General features: G+C 41.4%; 1 protein-coding gene across 7 annotated transcripts in view; it reads right to left on the minus strand.

Moving 5' to 3' along the window:
* Positions 1-22,451, minus strand: part of RAPGEF2 (Rap guanine nucleotide exchange factor 2) — a 269,320-nt gene that overhangs the window by 178,705 nt on the left and 68,164 nt on the right. For all 7 annotated transcript variants that reach the window (XM_060178881.1, XM_060178878.1, XM_060178879.1 and 4 more), the window contains exon 2: positions 2,403-2,473. In XM_060178881.1, the coding sequence (XP_060034864.1) occupies positions 2,403-2,473 (71 nt within the window). The remainder of the gene's footprint in view (positions 1-2,402; positions 2,474-22,451) is intronic.

Raw genomic sequence — 22,451 nt, forward strand, 5'->3', positions numbered from 1 at the left:
TTTGCCTCCAGGGTAATGATTGGGGCTCAGTGCCTGTACTACAAATCCACTGCTCCTGGAGGCTTTTATTTCCCCCTTTTGGTTGCCTTTGTTGTTTATCGTTGTTGTTACTATTATTGCTATTGTTCTTACTATCGTTGTTGTTGGATAGGACAGAGAGAAATGGAGACAGGAGGGGAAGACAGAGAGGGGTAGAGAAAGACACACCTGTTTCACCACTTGTGAAGCGACCCCCTGCAGGTGAGGACCTGGGGACTCAAACCAGGATCCTTACGCTGTCAACTGTGAACCATTAATCTCCCCCAATTAAAAAAAATAATAATGGCAAAAACTGATTGCTCTAAAGCAGGTAGCTAGCTAAATGTACAGCCTTCATTATCTCTACATTAGTTCCAAATAATAATTACATTTCTTTTTATTTCCTACTGCACGGAATTTCTATTAAATATTTTAGATAATAATGAACTGTAGGCATATATAATCAATATACTTAATTATTATTATTATTATTTTGCCTCCAGGGTTATTGCTGGGGCTCGGTGCCTGCACTATGAATCCACTGCTCCTGGAGGCCATATATTCCCGCTTTGTTGCCCTTGTTGTTGTTATTGTTATTGTTGTTGTCACTGCTATCGTTGCTGTTGGATAGGACAAAGAGAAATTGAGAGAGGAGGGGAGAGTGAGAGGGGGAAGAGAAAGAGAGACACCTGCAGACCTGCTTCACCTCCCGTGAAGCGACTCCCCTGCAGGTGGGGAGCCGGGGGCTCAAACAGGGATCCTCCTGTTGGTACTTGCGCCATGTGCGCTTAATCCACCACACTACCACCCGACCCCCAATATACTTAATTATTATCCATTGGTTTGGATCTATGAGCACTTAGAAATGTGCCCTCATATATGCATATTAAGCAGTTTCATTTGCATTTCAGGATTAACTTCAGTTAATGAAATAAAAAATTAGTACGCAGTTAAAAAATTTTTCCGTCATCAAAACCATAAAATGAAAGTTACACACTTTATAAAAATTACTCTACCTTTATCTGAATCCACCTTCTAAATTCCCAATGGTTTTGCCCTTTCTAATAAAACTTGACTGAATTTTTAAACACGTAACCTGCAATCTAATTTAAATGATTTTCATTAAAAATTTAATTTTAGAAGTACTCAACCCTCTTGACACTTTTTTTCAATTAACAACTAAATATAAAAATTGACAGGCTCACAGATTAATTAGTGTTTAAAGAGTAAAAGGGAGGGGCCAGGAGACTTGATCTCTTATCAAATGGAGGCCCCAGGCAGCATCACTGAAGGACACCTCAACACTGGAGGAAGCTCCCCAGATGGTGCGGCGGTGTTGTGGTATCTTTTCCTCCCTGTCTGTTTCTCTCTCTCACTCAGAAATAAAGTTTCTTTTTCTCAATTTAAAAAAAAATTGTTAGTATCAAAAGTAGCCAGAGTTGGGAGGAAACAAATCTTGCCTGTGATGTCTGGTTGGTTTTTATGTATAATTCATTTCCCTGAGGTACTTTTGTGTCCTGATTAAGAAAGAGGCAGTAAGGAATGTTTTTAATCTTTTTAGATGCAGTCCAGAAACCGTAAATAAAGATACTTTATCATTGTACAACAGAAATGATAAAGAATTTTTAACGAGTTTGCCACATAAAGACAACTTAGCAGAAATTATGTTTCTTAGGAAAGGTCCATTAATTTACTACGATCAAGATAGTACAGGGGCCGGGCAGTAGCACAGTGGGTTAAGCGCATATGGCACAAAGTGCAAAGATCGGCGCAAGGATCCCGGTTCGAGACCCGGCTCCCCATCTGCAGGGGAGTCACTTCACAGGTGGTGAAGCAGGTCTGCAGGTGTCTATCTTTCTCTCCCCCCTCTGTCTTCCCCTCCTCTCTCCATTTCTCTCTGTCCTATCTAACAGCAATGACAGCAATAACAAGAAGAACAACAACAACAACGATAAACAAAAAGGGCAACAAAAGGGGGAAAAAATGGCCTCCAGGAGCGGTGGATTCGTACTGCAGTCACCGAGCCCAGCAATAACCCTGTAGACCAAAAAAAAAAAAAAAAAAAAAAAAGACAGTGCATGCAAAAGCCTGAAACATTAAAATAATGAATCTAATCATTCATTCTTTGGATAATTAAAAAGAAATAAAACACCTGGCTTCTTATGTAACTCGGTGCTAAGAAGTCGTCTTATTTGTCAAGATGGCAAAGTAATTCTCCTCTTGGTATAATAACTAATTTTTTAGTTATTTTATAGATAAAAATGAGTTCAACCTTTTAAAAATGTATAAAGTCAAGTGCATATATTAGATGAGAATGCTTCACTATAGTTCCTGGTCATACCAGATTCTAGCACGCCATTATTATTAATCTGAAAAGAACTTACCTAAGTTGATGCTCCCTCAAGTTTGATAAGGCTTCCATACCATGCAGATAGGAATACACAATTTCCAGATCCTGTTTGAATAAAAAGAGAGAAATCATTAGACTTCTTAGGGAAAGATTTCTAGCATAGATCTCTATGCTTACAGACCAAGTTCAAGACTCATGAAGGGCTCCCTCTGAAGCACCAAGTGTTTGATTCTGAGTAAGTCCAATTTGCTGACTATCGATTCCAATGCCTGTGTCTTAGGCACACACTGAAGGAACCCATGCCTAAGTCCATGGCCACAAAGGGTTGCCAGTATATTTCCTTCCAAGAATTCTATAGTTTTAGCTTACATGCAGGACCAAGAGTCATTCTGAGTTCATTTCTCTATGAAGTGTGAGAGAAGGCGGCAGCTGTCCTATCACCCTCTGTTGGAAAGATTATTGGGGGGGGGGGGGGTGCGCTGAGAAGGTGATTCAGAAGTGCAGTGCCTGCATGAGGCTCTGGGTGAGGACCCCCCTCCCCCAGTGTTACGTGAGAAGGTCAAAGGTCAAAGAAAACTTCATGGGTGCTTTGTTTTCACTCTCTTAAAGATAATTTTATTATAAAGTTACTAGTGAAAATGTAAGATTGTTCTTTCTCTGTTAAATTCTACTGCCATCCTTGTTGCAAACCAGATTAACTATCTGTTGATGGACTTTCAGTTCTACTCTTTTGGTCCTGTCTACCCTTATGTCAAGATCAAACTGTCAAGAATCGGGCAGTAGCTCAGTGGGTTAAGCGCATGTGGCACAAAGCACAAGGACCCGCATAAGGACCCCAGTTCGAGCCCCCGGCTCCCCACCTGCAGGGGAGTTGCTTCACAGGCGGTGAAGCAGGTCTGCAGGTGTCTGTCTTTCTCTCCCCCTGTCTCCCCTCCTCTCTCCATTTCTCTCTGTCCTATCCAACAATGACGACAACAATAGTAACTACAACAATAAAAAGAAACAAGGGCAACAAAAGTGAGTAAGTAAATTTAAAAAAAAATTTTTTTTTTAAATCACACTGTCTATCTTTTCAAAAGTGTTAAGAATTCTTTGGGGTTCATTACATTTCCACATGAATGTCAGACTGAAGGGGGACAGTCAACTGTGATCTTAATAAGGATTGCACTAAATCAGGCGATGAATCCGGGTAGTATTACCATCTTAACAGTTAGTCTCCCACTCTATGATATGACCTAGCTTCCTTTTTTGTCTTTGTTAATACGCAAAGTGCACAGTGATGTACTTTTTACTACTCCTTTGGCTAACTATAATCCCTTCTTTCTTTACGAAGAAAACTTCTATAGGGTCAGGGAGATAACACAGTGTTGACGAAAGACTCCCATGCCTGAGGCTCTTCGGGAACAGAGCTGAGTTGTACTTTGATATTTTGAGGGGGGCGCAGGGAGAGAAAGAAGAAAAAGAATTTTGGTTCATACTCCCAGAGAGGAAGAAATGTTAGGGGAAGATGACTAGAGGGCCTAAAATTACCAAATGCCCTCAGGACCCAGAGAGGAAGAGAAAAAAGTAAAGAATAGGTGTAGCTGTGACTTAAAATGGAAGAGAAGGCAGGAAGAGAAAAAAAAATGGGAAGAGAGAGATAAATATGTGCTATAAATCATAATCAGTATCTGTGACCATCGGAGAATCACTGCCGTTTCCAATGGAGAGAACGGGGACACAGAACTCTGGTGATGGGAATGGTGCGGAATTGTGCCCCTTTAATTTTGTAATTCTGTTAATCGCTAATAAAAATAAAATTTGAAAGGGAGGGTAGGACATAAAAATCTTCTATAGACTCTGGAAAACTGAAGAACATGTCCAGTTAGATTTTCTTTATTAAGGGCAGAGGAAAAAAAAAATCACCGTATTTCACAGAATAATAAAATGAGGAACTTAAAAACCTTTTAAAAAGGTACAAAGGCTTTCAGCTTAAAATACTTCACTGTAGTACTTAGGACAACATTGTGGTATGTTAAGGAGAAAGTGGGAGAGGCACTGTCAATAATTCTGAAGTGGCTGGAGTTTTGTTCTAAGAGATGGAAAGTGCTGCCCTCTGGTGGTCAACATGCAAATGAACTGATGGTCTTTATTTTCATCAGCAGGAAGCAGCTACTGAGAGCAAAACAAAGAGGTTATACTATACTGTTACTGTAAGGTCAAAATTTTAAAAAAGCAGTTCTCCTCTAGTATATATATGGGCATATATATGGTCAGTGCATAACTAAAGCATTCTCCCTTCACATAATCATGTTTTGAGAGGAGTGCGTAGTTCTATCAACACACAACCAGGGAATCCTGTGCAAATGGTTCCCATAGGTATTTCAGATTTATAACGTAACTGTAAGCTTATTTATTTATTAACAATAATAATAATTAATATTTTAAAAACCTGAACCTGGGTCCTTTGGTGCCTCAGGCATGAAAGGCTTTTTTTTTTTTTTTTTTGTATCCATTCTGCTATCTCCCCAGCCACACTATAAACTTCTTAAATAAACTCAATCAACCAACTCTGGCCAGCTTCTTTTTCCTACTTGGAAGAGTAAGTCATTTCAAATGGGAACTTGACTTCAGTTCTACACAAATTTGTCAGAAGGCTTAGCTTGAATTAGATAACTTTAAAGACAGATTTATCTAAACCTCATCTGTCCTCACTGTAAGTAACGGAGTGGTGAGAAGCAGGTGTCCAGGTGGCAGGCAACACACAAGTCAGCATGAAGTTGCTGTGAGCAAAATAAACACAACCCAATCACAGCTTTAAATTAGTAAAGACACAGAAATGTTTTTGGAAAAGGTCCTGGGAAATCTCTGCTCCTGGCCAGAAGAATAAAAGCAAATTGATGAAGGATGAGCAAAAGAATTACAAACGAAGGAGAGAAGGAATCTGTAGCTAAGCTCTTCTTCAATAAAGAGCCCAGAGCCCAGTAGTCAAATATTAAGCTTGCCAATGGTGAGTGGTTGTGAGTTCGGTAAATAGCACGGGAGGCCAATAAGTACAGATAATAGTCTGGGCATATTTCAAAAAAGGCAGATATGACCTTTTAAAGCTTCCTATCACCTTTTCTACCTTCACTCCACATATCTAGTGACTTCTATGAGCCCCATAGTTCATTCTGGGGCCTAACACCCTGGTCTGAAAACGACAGGGGGAAAAAAATCAACATAATGGGGTGTGTGTATTGGGGGGGGGGGGTAATGATGTGTTGCAACCATCCAGGGGAAAGGATCTGTGTGTCGACAGCCCAAATAAATCTCGAGGTGGCATGGCATTTTTGACAGCATAGCTAAGAAACTGAGTGAGGAGGAAAAAAAAAATGAGGGAGGGGAGGCTTGGGAGGTCATGCAAAAGAATCAAACCCAGCGAGAAAACAACTACTACCATTCCCTACCACTAGAGGGCGCCCCCGCTGCTGCTCTCCTAGCAATTCCTTCAGCCTTCCTTCCTTCTAAATGGCTGGCCTTTAATTAATCTATAAACTGCTACGGAGTCCTAGTTCCTCAAACTGACCTGAAACTGACAACCTTCTGGTGAAAACCGCTTGTGCTGCATCACAGAGTAGTTTTATCACTGATGAGGAAAGGCAGAGAGCCTTCAGGGGGTATATTTTTAGATTCTGGTGACTTTTCTCTATACAGACAAGAGCCATTCATCACACAGTGAAGTGGTATTTCAACAAAATGGGGGGAGGGGGAGATGCTGGGTGTTGAATCACTGAAATGCTTCAATGTTCACTTCCATCAAGAAACTCTGGTGTACCCACTCACAGCTTTCCAGTCTCCTAAGGCAGACAAAATTCATGTGACAACTACTATTTTAAAGGCCTTTCAGGAAAGTAAACTATTTTCCACCCCAAATTCTCTAGTCTTGAATACAAACAGGAACATGTGGCTCTGACCAGGAGGCAGCAGTTTTCAGAACAATAAGCTTTTTCTTCTGCCCTAGGAAGGATATCCACACGTCCAAAAATAGAAACAGTTTGAAAGCAGATTGGTGTCAGAAAGCTGGCAGACAAGGAAGACACAGCAATCGGAATGATGTTTTTTTCCTTTGGGGGGGGGGGGGGTGTGTGTGTGGGGTGGGTGGGGCTGTAGGGTGTGTGTGTGTGTGTGTGTGTGTGTGTGTGTGTGTGTGTGTGTGTGTATGTGTGTGTGTCTCACAGAGCAAACTTGGTATCAAAACCAAAAATCGCGTAACCAGGCCCTCTTGCTTGGGAGTCTATAAACACAGCACAGGCCTAATAGGAAAGAAATCCTAGGGAAAGTTCTCGGCATCATCTTTGGCTTGCTCTCGTCTCTCCCTAGAGACTCATTCAGCATGTAATGGACCTCATAGCAAACTTATAAGTCACTTAAAACTAGCTTTTAATTTCATTTTTACTAGCATCGGGGACTCTGCTAGCAACATAGAGTGTATGTTAACAAGACCTTTGGGTTGCTGAGAAGTCTCACTCCACCCACCCCCCTCCCCCCGGCCACATGTTGGTTCATTCCCCCATCGGTCCTCTAGACCCTTTGCAAAAACAGGTTATTTTTCACTGACCTATGAGGAAAATGTGTATTTTTCCTCAAAATGAATTTTGTCTCATAAGTGATACCATCTATCTGAACTGGAATTAGAAGTGGTCCAACAGCACAAACTTCCAAGAGAAATTTAAGGGGGAAAAAATGAGACTGAATTCTTTAAAATGATTCTCAAATGCCCAAGAAACAAAAGCCAAGCTTGTGGCAGGCACAATTAGCAGGTCTGAGGAGACAGTGTGGTTTATGCCTTCAGATTTCAGCAGGAGAAGAAAGAAAGAAACATCTTGTATGACTTTAAGTCACAGTTTCAGAAACCTCACTGATACCAAGTTTTGGGATTGGAAGTGAGGTAAAGAACAAACACCTCATCACAGACCCCTGCAAGCGTCAACCCGGCTTTGACCTAGCACGTTATGATTGGGCCCTCCTCAATCGCTATCGAACAGACCATGGCCGGTGTGCCGCTATGTTCCATCGCTGGGGGGCCAGAGACGACCCGAACTGCCCCTGCGGCTACAGACAGACTATGACCCACATAGTCAACGACTGCCACCTCTCCAGATTGAAAGGAGGTCTTGAAACTTTACATCAGGCTCAACCTGACGCTGTTGACTGGCTACGGAAGAAGGGCAAACGCTAGAAGAAGGGATTGGAAGTCAGGAATCTCCATGCAGAAGACTCTCTGCCCCCCGCCTTCCATCAAATGAAACATTTATAAAGCACACCAATGATCCCTAAATTATTGCTTTGCAATTTCAGAATTTTCGATGTGAAGGGCAGAGGGTTCCTACCACGCCCAGAGCACTTACCAGTTAGCACTGTGTTCAAGTACATTACATTCAGACTACATGCTTCCAAAAACTGTCCAGACTGACTTCCAAATAAAGCCCAACAGCAACAGTCTCTGGCCTGGTCCCATGCAATGATCAGCAAACTCTGGGTCCAGCCTACCGAGAGTCCCTGAAAGCACTTTCTCCACCTTCTCCTCACTCTACACTCTGCCACCATTTCCTGGGGGCAGTGATGACTTCCTTTCTGAGCCACTGAAGCTCTTGCTGCCTGTCCCATGAGCATTTGGTCCTTCGTGTGCTCTCTGTAGGGTCACTTTACTCCCAGGGCGTGACATTCTTTTTCCTTCAATCAAAACATAAACACCTAGAACAAAGTCATTCTGGTTTCTTTCATACTGCTTTCTAATCTCAACATCTGGCGCCCACTGTGGATGCACGGGGTGCAAAGAAATAAAAGGGCAACATCCCTGCAGGGGCAGCAGTCAACATGACGTTAAAGTGGATACTCCTGAGAATAGCAGCGAAAGAAGGGAAGGAAGGAAATGTGTTCTCAATCTTGCTGTTCAGAACTGTGGGAAACTCATACCAATACAGGTTCAGACAATTCTGTGTGCGGCCACAAGGTGGCAGACTTAACCAATGTGTAGTCCTTTGCTGGCCTGAGAAACTCAGTTATTGTTTTGAAGAGCATTTTCATATAGGTTTGAGTTTTAAAAAGCATTCCTTAAGATCATCTCAGGGTCCTTTCTCCTCCTACCCCCTGGTAAAAGGATGTGGAGGAGGAGACCCAAGCGCATCTGCACTCCTATTAAAACCATTCAATTTCTGTCATTCTTGGCAGGGAAAAAGTCTTATGTTAAAAATCAACCCTCCCAGCATCATATGTCTTTGTTAAGCATCGGAAGCTTTGTGTAACGCTGTGTGCAGCACTTTAAAACAAAAACGCCAAACCACCACACTTTTGCAATGTTTTGTGGCGTCCCAGCCCCTCACACCCCAGAGCCACCTCACTGCAGACGTCAGAGAAAAAGTACAGAGAGAACTATTCATCGGTGGAGTGTATAATCAGTAAAATTCTTTAAATGTGTTCTTAAATAGCAATTTCAGTTCCAAGTCACGTGAAGACTGTTTCTGAGCTTACTACTTTATAGCTGAAAGGAAAACAATCCTCCAGAGTTGTGACTTCATTCAACTTCACCTGTCAAAACCCAGGGAGAGCTGGCGATTACATTGTATCCATGACGCATGAGTACATTCCTTTAACCCAGGCTCTTACTCACTGTATCTCTCACTAGGGGACACACCGGATCATTGGTTCAGAACTAAAACGTACAGATACAAACTATTCAGTCTAAAATGCCCTTCACGTTTACCATGGGAAAAAAACTTTCTTCAAGTCTTTTCTTGAGTTTCTAAACAGTTTTTAAACTTGAGACAAACTTAGCTATAAGATTACTTCTTGGGGAACTGGTGGTGGCACACCTAGTTGAGCACATGTTACCATGCATAGAGATAGGGGTTCAAACCCTCAGTCCCCACCTGCAAGGGGGGAACTTCAGAGTGAGACAGAGCTACAGGGTTACACACATACACACACACACACACACACACACACACACACACACACACACACACACACCCTCCCCTCTCAATTATCTCTGTCACTACTTTTTTTTTTTTTTAACAACCGCTTGAGTCAACCATGAACATTACAAACTAGGCACCTGAGTTAAGCAGAATACTCCTTTGTGCTGTGCCTCCTCTACTTAAGTTGGTGTCAGAAAGCCTTGAGAGGAGCTGAGATTCAAGGGAGAATAAGACAGGAAAGTGCCAAAGACAGGAAAGAGTCAGAGGTAGCTCTGAAGTGGTAGTCATTTTGCTCTCACTCTCAGAATTTATCTTATTTTGAAGAAACTGCAAGAATTAAATGATACTCCCACCAACATGCCACAGGCAATTCTTTTTTATTATTATTGTTATTCCCTTTTGTTACCCTTGTTTTATTGTTGTAGTTATTATTATTGTTGTTATTGATGTCATTGTTGTATAGGACAGAGAGAAATGGAGAGAGGAGGGGACAACAGACACCTGCAGATCTGCTTCACCGCTTGTGAAGCGATCTCCCTGCAGGTGGGGAGCCGGGGGCTCAAACCGGGATCCTTACGCCGGTCCTTGTGATTCTGTGCTACCGCCCGACTCCCCCACAAGCAGTTCTTTTGATTACTCAACAAGCAGTGCTCTGCTTAGCAACTCACAAAACATGTTACACCCTCTCTTCATTGCCTTGTCCTGAGGGTAGATAATCACCAAACCAAGCTTTATTCCTGCAGGTTATTTAAATGTCTCATTAGGGAGGGCCAGGAGGTGGCACACCTGGTTAAGTGCACACATTACAGTATGCAAAGATCTGGGTTCAAGCCCCCAGTCCCTACCTGCAGGAGGAAAGCTTCATAAGTGGTGAAGCAGGGCTGCAGGTGTCTCCTTCCTCTGTCTTCCCCTCCCCTCTCAATTTCTCACTGTCTCTATCCAATAATAAATATAAATTAATTAATTCTTATGGGGGGGAATTCAACAACTTAATTGTAACCCAGAACCATCCCATGTGCAAATAAAAATAATATCAAGTATCTAAACCAGCCCACAATTCCTGTTTTTAAGAGTCAGTATTAGTATTTCCTTTTCAGAACAATGCATTAGCAAAATCACCCAGAATTATCTGAAACACCAAAAATAAGTTTAATGATAAAAAAAACACCTTCTCATCTTACAGTCGCCATCTTAGTTTAATGTCTGACTTCAAAATTAGCGGCCAAACTTTAATTACACACATTAACTAGATTAACGCACTAAAAAAGTATTCAGTCAATTCTACACTGGCTAGAGATCCCCATCCACGCCACCCCCTTTGAAGGGTAGTATTTTTTTTTTCTTTCCACAAGTACCTTAAGCTATTAGTGAGTGAACAGCTATGCTTTAAGTTACTATTGAAATATCTGACCAAGTCCAACAACCCAAAAGATAAATCAGCTGCGCACACATACACGCTGCACTCTAACAAAATGATTCCTCGATCATCTTTTCTCTTCATTTCAAAAACAAAAATCAACCAAACAGGGCTGGGAAGGTGGCAGGATGGCTCATGCAAAAAATTCTTTCATGCCTGAGGCACCCAAGGTCCCAGGTTCAATTCCCCACCGTAAGTCAGAGTAGAGCAGCGCTCTGGGAAAAATACAAACCGAAATAAAACAAAACTAAACAAATACCCTCGCTTTCCTCAGTTCTCCAACCACACGGTTCAATCCTGTGGAGTGCTGTTCGGCGCGTTTCCTATAGGCAATCTGCCTCTAATTAAACCCCACAGAACCTTCTGGGTTGCAATGAGTGCAGGCTGCCATACATCATGTTCCTGAACTTGACCTCAGCAATACCCCGACTTTCAAATACAATCTAATTAAGTGAATCTTATTTTGTGCCATCCACTGTACAAATGTCAGTATTTCTATCGCGGTGGAGTTTAGGCAGGCCTAGCAAAAAAACAAAACAGCTCAGGTCACTGAGGACACAGGATCTTCACTGCCTCTTAGCAGAAAGGAAGTGACTCTGAATGGAAGCAGATTTTAAATATAGAAATCTTTCCTGCTGCCATTTTTTCTAGGACAAAAGACAAAAATAATTTGGCATCTGTTTTTCCCATCTTGAATGCTTCACAGGAATTAAAATCCAATAATACCACTGATTGTTGAACTTTCTCAAGACGACAGAAAAACACATGACAACATTCTGACATATATTCTTTTTTAAAAAATATTTATTTATTCCCTTTTGTTGCCCTTGTTTTCTTGTTGTTGTTACTGATGTCATCATTGTTGAATAGGGCAGAGAGAAATGGAGAGAGGAGGAGAAGACAGAGGGGGAGAGAAAGACAGAAACCTGCAGACCTGCTTCACCACTTGTGACGTGACTCCCCTGCAGATAGGGAGCCGGAGCTCGAACCGGGATCCTTAAGCCGGTCCTTGTGCTTTGCGCCACCTGTGCTTAACCCACTGCACTAACGCCCGACTCCCTATTCTGACATATATATTGGGTTTCTGGGAAAGTCGTGATGTATTTTTCTATGTTTCTCTAGGCAATAATGCATTACGATTTTTCTGATAGCCCAATATAATTAAAGCTTTCCAGCTTTTTTAGTCAGGAGTCATCAAAAGTGCCAAAGAGATTTTAGGTACTATTCCAAATTGATCTTTCACATTTATCCATAAAAAGTCCCCACTAGGGAAAGAGAGAGACATGCTGTGAGTATGGATCGACCTGCCAACACCCATGTTCAGTGGGGAAGCAATTACAGAAGCCAGACTTTCCACCTTCTGCATGCACCCCATAATGACCTGTGGTCCATGCTCCCAGAGGGATAAAGAATAGGAAAGCTATCAGAGGAGGGAGTTGGATATGGAGCTCTGGTGGTGGGAATTGTGTGGAAATGTACACCTTTTATCCTATGGTCTTGTCAATATTTCCATTTTATAAATAAAAAGTCAGGTGACAGGAAGATAACATAGTGATTATGCAGAAAGGAAGAAAAGAAAAAAGTTGAGGTGGCAGAGCCCTTCTTTCCCACAGTGGTCACTCTTGGAAGTCACCTCGACAGAAGGCTTATTACTGCAGCCAGAAAGGCAGATGAGAAGGTGGGGGCGTGACACCCAACCTCCAAAAATGTTGTTCAGGGGAGTCGGGTGGTAGCGCAGTGGATAAGGCGCACATGGCGCGAAGTGCAAGGACCAGCATACGGAACCCAGTTTGCACACCCGGCTCCCCACCTGCAGGGGAGTCGCTTCATGGGCAGTGAAGTAGGTCTTCAGGTGTCTATCTTTCTCTCCCCTTCTCTGTCTTCCCCTCCATTTCTCTCCATTTCTCTCTATCCTAACAACGACGACATCAATAATAACAACAGCAATAAAAAAAAAGGGCAACAAAAGGGAATATATATACAATTTGCTCAGGTCTTGAAATGAGTTTCACTTCGAAGTCAGTGCTACAGAGGGGAGATGTGTTTGTGCATCAGCTACAACACCCCAGAACTAGCAGACAGGAAAGAGGAAAGGGAAGTGTGAAGTTGCCTTTGCCATGTAAAAGACAAATGTCACAGATTTCATGAAGGGGTTCCAAATGCCAGTCCAGGGGGCCAGGCGGTAGTGCAGCCGGTTAAGCGCACAATTATTCACAAATGCCAGACCATAGGCAAATGCCACTAGTGACTGACAAGTGAAAAAACAAAGATTAAGTGGTAGCATTTTTTTTAAATGTGTGTGTGCTGTATGTGATATATATGTGTGTGTTTATATATATTTATTCATATATATCACACACACGTGTGTGTGTGTATATGTGTGTGTATATATATATATATATATATATATATATATATGAGTAAAATGTTGTTTTACAAGTCTGTTGTCTCAAGGGAACAGTTTCACATCTCCTCAAAATATGTGTTAGCACACTTCACCCACTATGGGATGAGACTCCTGGTGCGCTAGATATATTCAATCGAGAAAGCTCTCCTGTTTGGAGGTCATAATCACTCCTCCCTTATAACATGTATATAGGCCACCCTTTGACGTTACACTGACACTGGGCTACAGCTGCTCACTCACTGTGTTGCCTGCCGGTCTCAACAGCAGAGTTATCTTTAACTGTCCGCCTAGCTGAACTCTAATTTTTTAACATGGAGGTCAATGGTTTTAATGATGTATCTGAGAAGTGAGCCTGGGACAATGGTGTCTAACACCCACACAGACAATTCTACTAATGCTGGAGAAAAGGGGGTGGGGGGTTGCTGCAATTTTCCGAATTCACCTTTTTTCAGTGCCTGTTCTCAAGTTGTTCCACAGGAAGACATTTTCCGTGTTTTTATTCTCCCCCAGAGAGATTTCTCAACAATTTATGAAAGGAACGTCTAACAGAAACTTTGAATGAAATCCTGGATGTTGGGACAAGAGTGGAAAATGGTCAAGAATAGAAATGTGGCAAGATGTCTGGGGGGGGGGGGGTGTCACTGGAGTGTGCCCTGCCAGGCAACTTTTGTGTGTTCTCTGTATGCCAGGCCACCAAGCTTAGAGCATATCAGTCATTTGGACCATAATCTGAGGTTGAATCCAACTCAGTCATTTACTAGTTCCATATCCTTAAGCCATCATCACTGTGGCAGCTTGCTTACCAACAATATGGAGATGATAAATGGTGCCTAAAATTTGCAAATGCTAAGAACAAGCAGTGCCTTTGGCATAGAGTAGGTACGTTTTGATTATTGGCTACCATTATTACTACTCAATTTTTCCTGATACTTTGCAAATCTAAGATGTCACCAGAGTGAATAAAACATTAGTAAATCTCTGGTCAAATGTGTCAGGCTGCAGAGACTTTTTTTTTTTTTTTTGCCTCCAGGGTTACTGCTGGGGCTCGGTGCCTGCACCATGAATCCACTGCTCCTGGAGGCTTTTTTCCCTTTTGTTGCCATTGTTGTGGTTATTAGCGTTGTTGTTGTTGTTGATGTCGTTGTTGCTGGATAGGACAGAGAGAAATAGAGAGAGGATGGGAAGACAGAGAGAGGGAGAGAAAGACAGACACCTGCAGACCTGCTTCACCGCCCATGAAGCGACCCTTCTGCAGGTGGGAAGCCGGGGGCTCAAGCCTTAAACTGGTCCCTGCTATGCTTCGAGCCGTGTGTGCTTAACCTGCTGCACTACCACCCAACCCCCTTGTTTCCACTTTCTAACTTAGGTAGTTTCTGGTTTTAAATTAAGGTGCAGAAGAATTGCAATACTCTAACAGATAATACAATGGAAAAAAAAAAAATTTTGACTGAAAAAAAAACAACTAGATTTTGACAAAAGAATTTAAAATGTGTTTATATTTGGGGGAAAGAGAAAGAGAGGGAGAGGGAGTGGAAACAACACGGGAAGTACAGCATCACTCCGGTATATGCAATGACAGAGATCAAATTTAAGCCCTCCTGCTTGTAAGACCAAAACTTTATCCCCTATGCCACTGCCCAAACCACAAAAAAAGAATTTTTAAAGTTCTTATTTTCCAGGTTCAAATGAAGCCTTCTACTTTGTTCCAAATTTCAAGAGATATTGAGTGTAGGTGGTTCCAAAATCTGTTGCGATTTCTCTGCATTCACAGTTCACAGCTAAGTGAGTTTCATTCACAGTTCACGCTAGGCTAAGTTCAACATGCTGCACCTTTGCTCTGTGCAAAGTACTAGGCTAGGATGTCGTCTTGGAGATACAGAAACTGGTCCACGAAGAACCTTAGTCTGGTAGGACAAATAAAGCATCTTCACAGGTGGCTCCAATACAATACAGAAATTGAATTCTGAGTGTCAGAAAACATGAGTGCTTATTCCCAAACTGAGCAAGTGCTCTCTTGCCACTCTACCACTACTGCCAGTAGATATTAGCACTTCTAAACCACCTCTAATATTATTCTCAAGGAGACCCTTGACCTTGAAACTGCACACTGAATGAATTAATTATCAATTACCTCACGTAACAGTCTGTTACTGACTGCCTGCTGTGCATACAGAAGTGTGATGAGACCTTATATTGTTGTCAAGTCCATTTACCGTTAGAGAAGTGCTGGCCTTTCCAAAGTCTCTCTCTTTGGTTATTCTAATTTATTACGGCTCAAAAATAAAATATTCTGTGATGTCTTCTTATACGTGATGTACAAATAAATTTGCGTGCCTATGAGAATGAGACCCAACTCACCAACTCAGCAGAATCACCAGCTATGAGGACCCGCCCAAGATCTACCTGCTATCAAAGTCAAGTGACAGCCATACAGTAAACCAGAGAGGGAGTTGGGGGGGGGGGGGGGAGCAAGAGAGTGCTGAGGAGATAGCATAATGACTATATAAGAGAATTTCATGCTGGAGGCTCTAAGGTCTCAAGTTCAATCCCCACCACCACCATAGCCAGAGCTGAGCAGTGCTCTGGCCTTTCTCTCTGTATCTCTCTCTCTCTCTCTCTCTCTCTCTCTCTCTCTCTCATTAAAGTAATATAAATAACTATTTAAAGAAAAGAAAAAAGAGCGGGGGGGGGGTGATAAAAGATATAGCTCCCTCTCAACTCACAGGCCATTCATCCTTCATCACTGTAGTGGCCCTGCTGTTGAATGTACTATTATTCTTTTCAAAATGAATAATATAATAGTTATTCTAAATTTGGTTTCTAAAGGACATCCAATATGCACCCAGAACTAAGCCCACTGAGAGAGTTATTTAAGTTCAAGCAGGCTAAAAAATAACAGACAATTAGTGTTTGAAGTAAAGAGGTAATTCCTCGTGGGATTCACTGAACAACTCTGATGATAGTGCCAGGATAAAATGCAAAAATGTTTCACCAAAACTTGTGTGTGTGTGTGTGTGTGTGTGTGCGCGCGCGTGTGCATATGTGTCTTATTACTTGGAAGTGTGACAAACAGTAAGACTAATGCCTACATCGATATATAAACCTGCCTTATCTTCCTTACAATGAACCTTCACTCTTTGTACAGAAGTATTACCTGTTATGTTTTCATTATCCTAAAACTGAGGCATTGTTTTACTCATAAAAGCGTTAGATGCCCCTAAAAATTATCCATATGCAATATTTACAAACACTTGCTTCATAATGCCAGTGAGGATTCCACAGGTACTGCCCTCAGAGGCCAATTAGCTGTGAGAAGAAAATTCAATGCAAAAATCGAACAACCAGAATTATACCATATACCAGGACCCTGGTCAAAGCCTCAGAGCCAACAGGAAGCTCCATGATAGTGCTGTGACTGTCTCTGCTGTCTATCTCATCTGTGTTCTCCATCTGAAATTAAAAGGCACAAAGAAAAAGCCCACAGGAAACAATGGAATTGTATGTACACAGGGTATAAGTGTCAAAAAAAAAAAGATTTAGGAAACAAGTACACACTTGACCAACCACTAGAACCCAGGTTCAAGCCATGGGCCATCACGCGGAAACATCTATGCATGGAAAGTTTCACAAGCAGTGGTGCAGTGCTGTGATATCTCTCCATTCTGTCTCAATACCTCTTCCACTATCTTAAGACAAGAGTCTACTGGAAGTAAAAGAATCATGCAGGCACAGGGCCCTAGTTAAAAAAAAAAACACCCTGGGGGGGGGGGAATAAAGATTTAAAAAGAAAGAAAGAAAGAAAGAAAGAAAGAAAGAAAGAAAGAAAGAAAGAAAGAAAGAAAGAAAGAAAGAAAGAAACCAGAGGCTTATATGTCAGTCAACTCCTCCTCACAAACCCTACCCAAACATGAAGCTGATAATACCTTCTGTATCAGCACCCTGCTTACAAAATTAGCTTTTTACAGATTAAAAGCAGCAACAACAACAACAAAAAAAAACTTTTTCTGGGGACTGGGCAGTAGCCAGCAGGTTAAACACAAGGATTGGCACAAGGATCCCACCTGCAGGCAGGGGTTGCTTCACAAGCGGTGAAGCAGGTCTGCAGGTGTCTGTCTTTCTTTCCTCCTCTCTGTCTATCCAACAACAACAATAGCAAAATAACAACAACTAGGGCTAAACAACAAAGACAACAAAAGGGAAAAAAATGGCCTCCAAGAGCAGTGGATCCATAGTGCAGGCACCGAGCTCCAGCAATAACACTGCAAGCAAAAAAAAAAGAAAGAAAAAATTCTTACCACCTTTTTGCTTTTAAATTAGCAGCTCATTCAAACTGATAGAATCGCCCATTAAATAACAGCACACACCCAGATTCTGAAACTGTTACCACTGTGTTCTCTGTATCACTTTCCAGACTCTCTTAGAAATGCAGGCTTTTCACCTCAGAAAATCTTCTCTTGACCTCGAAATCCTCCAGAGCACGCTCTATTGCTTAGCCAAGACTCCGGCATGAGCAGTGCATGCCTTTTGTCTATTTTCTCATTTATTGTATAATAACCTTTAGGAATCTGATCTTTGCCCTTAAATTTACTGAAACTTCTTTCTTGGGATCAACAATAATCCCTTCTAAACAAATTAGTTCTGCCTTTTCCCCTGTGGTGAGAACTCTTGTAGATGCCAGGGAAACACTAAGACACAAAAGAAATAAAAATCCCAGGTCTCATGGCTATTACAGTCCAGTGGAGAGAAAAAAATGTCAATGGTAAGCAGTAAGAAGAAAAAATAATAATAAGAGAAGGAGAATGAAAAAACGTGAGGGTAAGTGCCAGCTCTGAACTCCGGGCCTTCAAGGTGATGAGCCCACTGGTTGGTCCTGAAATCTAGCTCTTCTTTATAAGGATTCTTTCGCTTAGAAAAATAACATCCGGAAGTCGGGCAGTAGTGCAGCGGGTTAAGTGCAGGTGGTACAAAGCTCAAGGACCGGTATAAGGATCCCTGTTCCAGCCCCTGGCTCCCCACTTGCAGGGAAGTCACTTCACAAGCGGTGAAGCAGGTCTGCAGGTATCTATCTTTCTCTCCCCCTCTATGTCTTCCCCTCCTCTCTCCATTTCTCTCTGTCCTACCCAACAACAATGACATCAATATAATAATAACTACAAGGGCAACAAAAGGGAATAAATAAATATTAAAAAAAAAAAAAGAAAAATAACATCCACTCTGGAGTTCTATTTACAAATGTGTCTAAGACCCTGACTTTTCTTAGTAACCACCACAATCACCACCTGATTAGTTACCATTTGAAGTCTGGAGAATTGAGGATTGCTCAAAATGGAAACTGAACTTCACACTTTATAAATTTCTCCCCTAAAAGACTAGCTGCATCTCTATACAGATCTCTTCTGCCGGTCACAAACACCCCAGCTACTCCGGCGCAACCCCAAGGAGTGATTTTCAACTCGTAGTTGCTATTTGTAGCAGCAACTCTTCCCTCTGTGTTCACACACTGAATAAATTGAAGGAAAAAAAATTATGACTTTTCTGTCATAGTTCTTCTCATTCCGTTTTCAATGGCATTTCAGGCTTCTCCCCATTTCATCATATATGACACAAACCAAGTGAGGAACCCCAAACACTTGCTGTGCACCCTGAAGAAAAAAAAAAAAAACATTAGGAAAACTCCCACTGGTCAACGAATTCCAGTTGCATTACACAAGCTTTCTGTGCTCTCTGCATCCTGCACCTGGGGTCTTCCACACTTCCTCTGCTCTGCTCAGTGGCGTAACTCTGCCTCCAGCCAGCCATGCAAGCAAGGTGCTGCTTCCACCTGTCTGATACACCCACACCTATAAGCCCCCTTCTTCATTCTGATGGATACCTCCACTCGCATCCTATAGGATGCATTTTCAGACCACTCAACCATGCTCTCCCCTCCTCTGATCTTCTAAACACGTGTTCATGCATCATTCATAAGGAATGTATCCTATGCTCATTTTCACGCTTGGTATTTTTAGCTATATATCAAATATCAGTGGGAACTAGACAATATGACCATGAATGCCCAATAAAGATGACAAGTACCCACAGAGGAACTGTCATCCGTGCCTCTTTTTACTCCCATAATACCTAAGGAAGATCTACAGAGTTTGGGGGGTTCTAGAATTGGAGCGGGAGCGGGCAGCAGCAGAACTCTACAGCAGGATGCTTGAATTTCACTTGTCTCACAGGTTCGGAGCCCCAAAGTGATCTCACTAAGACTCCCTACCCAGTGGCTAAGAATGCTAAGAATGCATGTTTTGTTTTTACTGTTATTTATGCATTTATTTATTTTATCTGCAAAATCCATACATCCTTCCCCTGGGAGAAGCAGTCTCCCCTCTAGCCCTCACTCCCACCCCCCTTTACTCCCCCGCCTCCTTGTCAAGGCTCTCCTGCAGGTGCAAGTTCCCACTACCAGAACTTCCTTACCTTTGTCTTTATTTCATCCCGTGAATCTTCCAAAGCTTCCAACAATATCCATTAACTTACACAATTACGCGGTTCTAACACTGCCCAAGATGCTAAGATAAAATCGCTGCTTCGGTAAAGCTATCAATTATCTGGATTCTTCTCCAGAAATAATTTGAGCCTGGAAACCTTTCATGAAAAAGATAATGCATCTAATTCTACTCGAGTATAAATATATAACCTAAAGAAAATCAATGCCTGAAATATATCCAAGGGTACACCTACTTTAAGTCACGCTGGAAATTAAATTTTTTAACAAGCAACCAATATTGAGTGCTTTATCAGAGGCATCACTTTAAGGAAGAGTCCTCTATAATATATACCATCATTTAATTAATATCCAAATAACTTGAAAGCCAATAATAGTTCAACAAAACAGCTAGAAATCAAATATCAAATATAATTACTCACAGCTGGCTTTATTCGATGGCTGTCATATTAAATAAACTTATCCCAGAGACCTTTCCCCTCCCTGGTCCAAGGGGAAAAAAAAAAAATCTTCAAGAAACATTCAATAGAAGGCTTTTTGTGTTAATTTTTTTTTAACTCTGCAAAACATCGCAGCATTAAAGATTTTCAGCAGAATGTTATGCTAGCTTTTTCTACTATTTTGTGTGCTTCAAGTCTTCTGGAGTCTTGAGCCTTAAATCTTCCTTCAGACTAATGCAAAAAGAACCAACCAGACCACCACAAAAACATAAGCAACATCTGTATTCTTGTAATCTCATGCTCATTATTCCGTTTTACTTTTGAGCTGTTCAGATTGCTGTTGTTAAAATGTCAAGTCAACAACTTAATAATATAAACTATCAAGCAAAAAAAATACTAAGTTTCAAACCTATTCAATCAAGACATTTATTTAAACCACTGTATTGTATTGTGCCACTTGTGTTATTTGAAGAAAAAATTTAAAGCAGCAACTACCTATTATATGCTGAGTGTATGCTGGCTATTCTACATCTATTATATCTATGTTAAAATTTAAAAAATCCCAAATAACCATTACCAAAAGGAAAGAAAGCTTTTAAACTGCTACACACCCACATATACACAAACACACTTCAGACTCTCTTAATATTTGCTACAGTAGAATTTTTCTCTCTTCTTCTTCTCTTCTCATGCATTCAGATTCGTTTCCGTAGACGTGTGTATTCGTGTGCGCAAGTGTTCTCCCTTTTCCTTTATCTCCTCTACAATAAAGGGGAAAGTAGAGGCCAGAAAGTGGCACGGTCGCCCTATCTGTGCACATGGATCAAGCTGAACTCCTCGGTATCACATGTGCCAGAATGATGGTCTGGTTCTCTTGTTCTCTCCTGTTTCTCGTGTTAATAAATAAATACGTCTTTAAAAAAAAAAAAAAAGACAAGCAAAAACAAACAAAAGCCACAGTTTTCGAAAACAGCAAACAAAACCAAAGTCAGCCTTCCTCACTATTAGTACTGGCGCTGTTTCATATACAGTATAACCTTTACGCAAAAACTTTTACAGAAAGCTAAAGCTAAGTACATGTTGAACAGCATTTTAAAAAATCGAAACAAGTGGATGCCCGGAATGGTTCTAGGCCAGAGGTGGAGCCAGGGCTCGGGAAACAAAGTGCAGAACGTGCACTTGTGAGGCCCCGGGTAAGATCCCAGTCATGGCCTGTGTCAGAGCAGAAATTTGGTCTGCCCCTCCTACCCGCCTCTCCTTCTCATAGAACAAATCTTTAAAAACATCCAGCAGCCCCTTAATTTTACTTATCATCTTTACCACTTTATGTTAACTGTGACTCAGTAAAGCTTTAAAAATTAAAGAAGTCTCAGAAACTGCAAGCATCACAGACGTTCATTTTGAATGCCCTTTTGGGTTTTTGCTGCATTTCTAAAAATCTTCCTTATTTACTCTCTCAGTATAGATGACCAATTTGACCCCTAAATAGAGCAAGCATCTACAGGTTTCTACAGCTAATTCATCAAGATGAAGTGTTTGTTCAATACTCAATGTTTGCACCTCACAGTCAAAAGGCATCTCCATGATTTAACTCTCTGTGAAACAAAAATAAAATCGTTTTTACTGGGGGGTTTGGGGGAAAATTCTATCTGACTTTATAAATCAGTGTAATAGGTACAAAGATAACTTAGCTTCCCTATAAACGAAATAACTAGATGATTTACTACATGCTCTCATCTTCTAGTAGGAATAAACATTTAGTAACTGATTCTATTTTCTAAAATAACACGGTAAATGTAAATAAAAAAAAAAAACTGGGAGTCGGGCGGTAGCTCAGTGAGTTAAGCGCAGGTGGCACAAAGTGCAAAGACCAGTGTAAGGATCCGGGTTCCAGGCCCGGGATCTCCACCTGCAAGGGAGTCGCTTCACAAGCAGTAAAGCAGGTCTGCAGTTATCTATCTTTCTCTTCTCCTCTCTGTCTTCCCATCCTCTCTCCTGTCCAACAACGACTATATCAGTAACAACAACAATAATAATTACAACAATAAAACAACAAGGGCAACAAAAGGGAATAAATTTTTTTTTTAAAAAAAATTAGGCACTGTATATGACTCAGCAAAGGATACACAAATCATTAGACTTTTTCCTGTTTCAAGAGGTGTTTTTAAGAGAGGATGGGAGTAGCAGGAACAAATACATATAGTTCACAGCATACACTCTGACAATTCACTTCTTAGTTCCCTAATTTGCCTACTTTTCCCCTTCCCTATGTAGTCCAACAGGATAAATCCTGTCGGGAATAACGGAGACTGCTGAGGCATGTATTTCACAAACACTGCAGGTCGGTGAGCTGTTAAGAGACAGCTCTGTGCCTGGTTGATTCAAAGCCCA

The sequence above is a fragment of the Erinaceus europaeus genome, chromosome 19 (genome assembly GCF_950295315.1).
Source record: "Erinaceus europaeus chromosome 19, mEriEur2.1, whole genome shotgun sequence".
Classification (NCBI taxonomy): Eukaryota; Metazoa; Chordata; class Mammalia; order Eulipotyphla; family Erinaceidae; genus Erinaceus; species Erinaceus europaeus.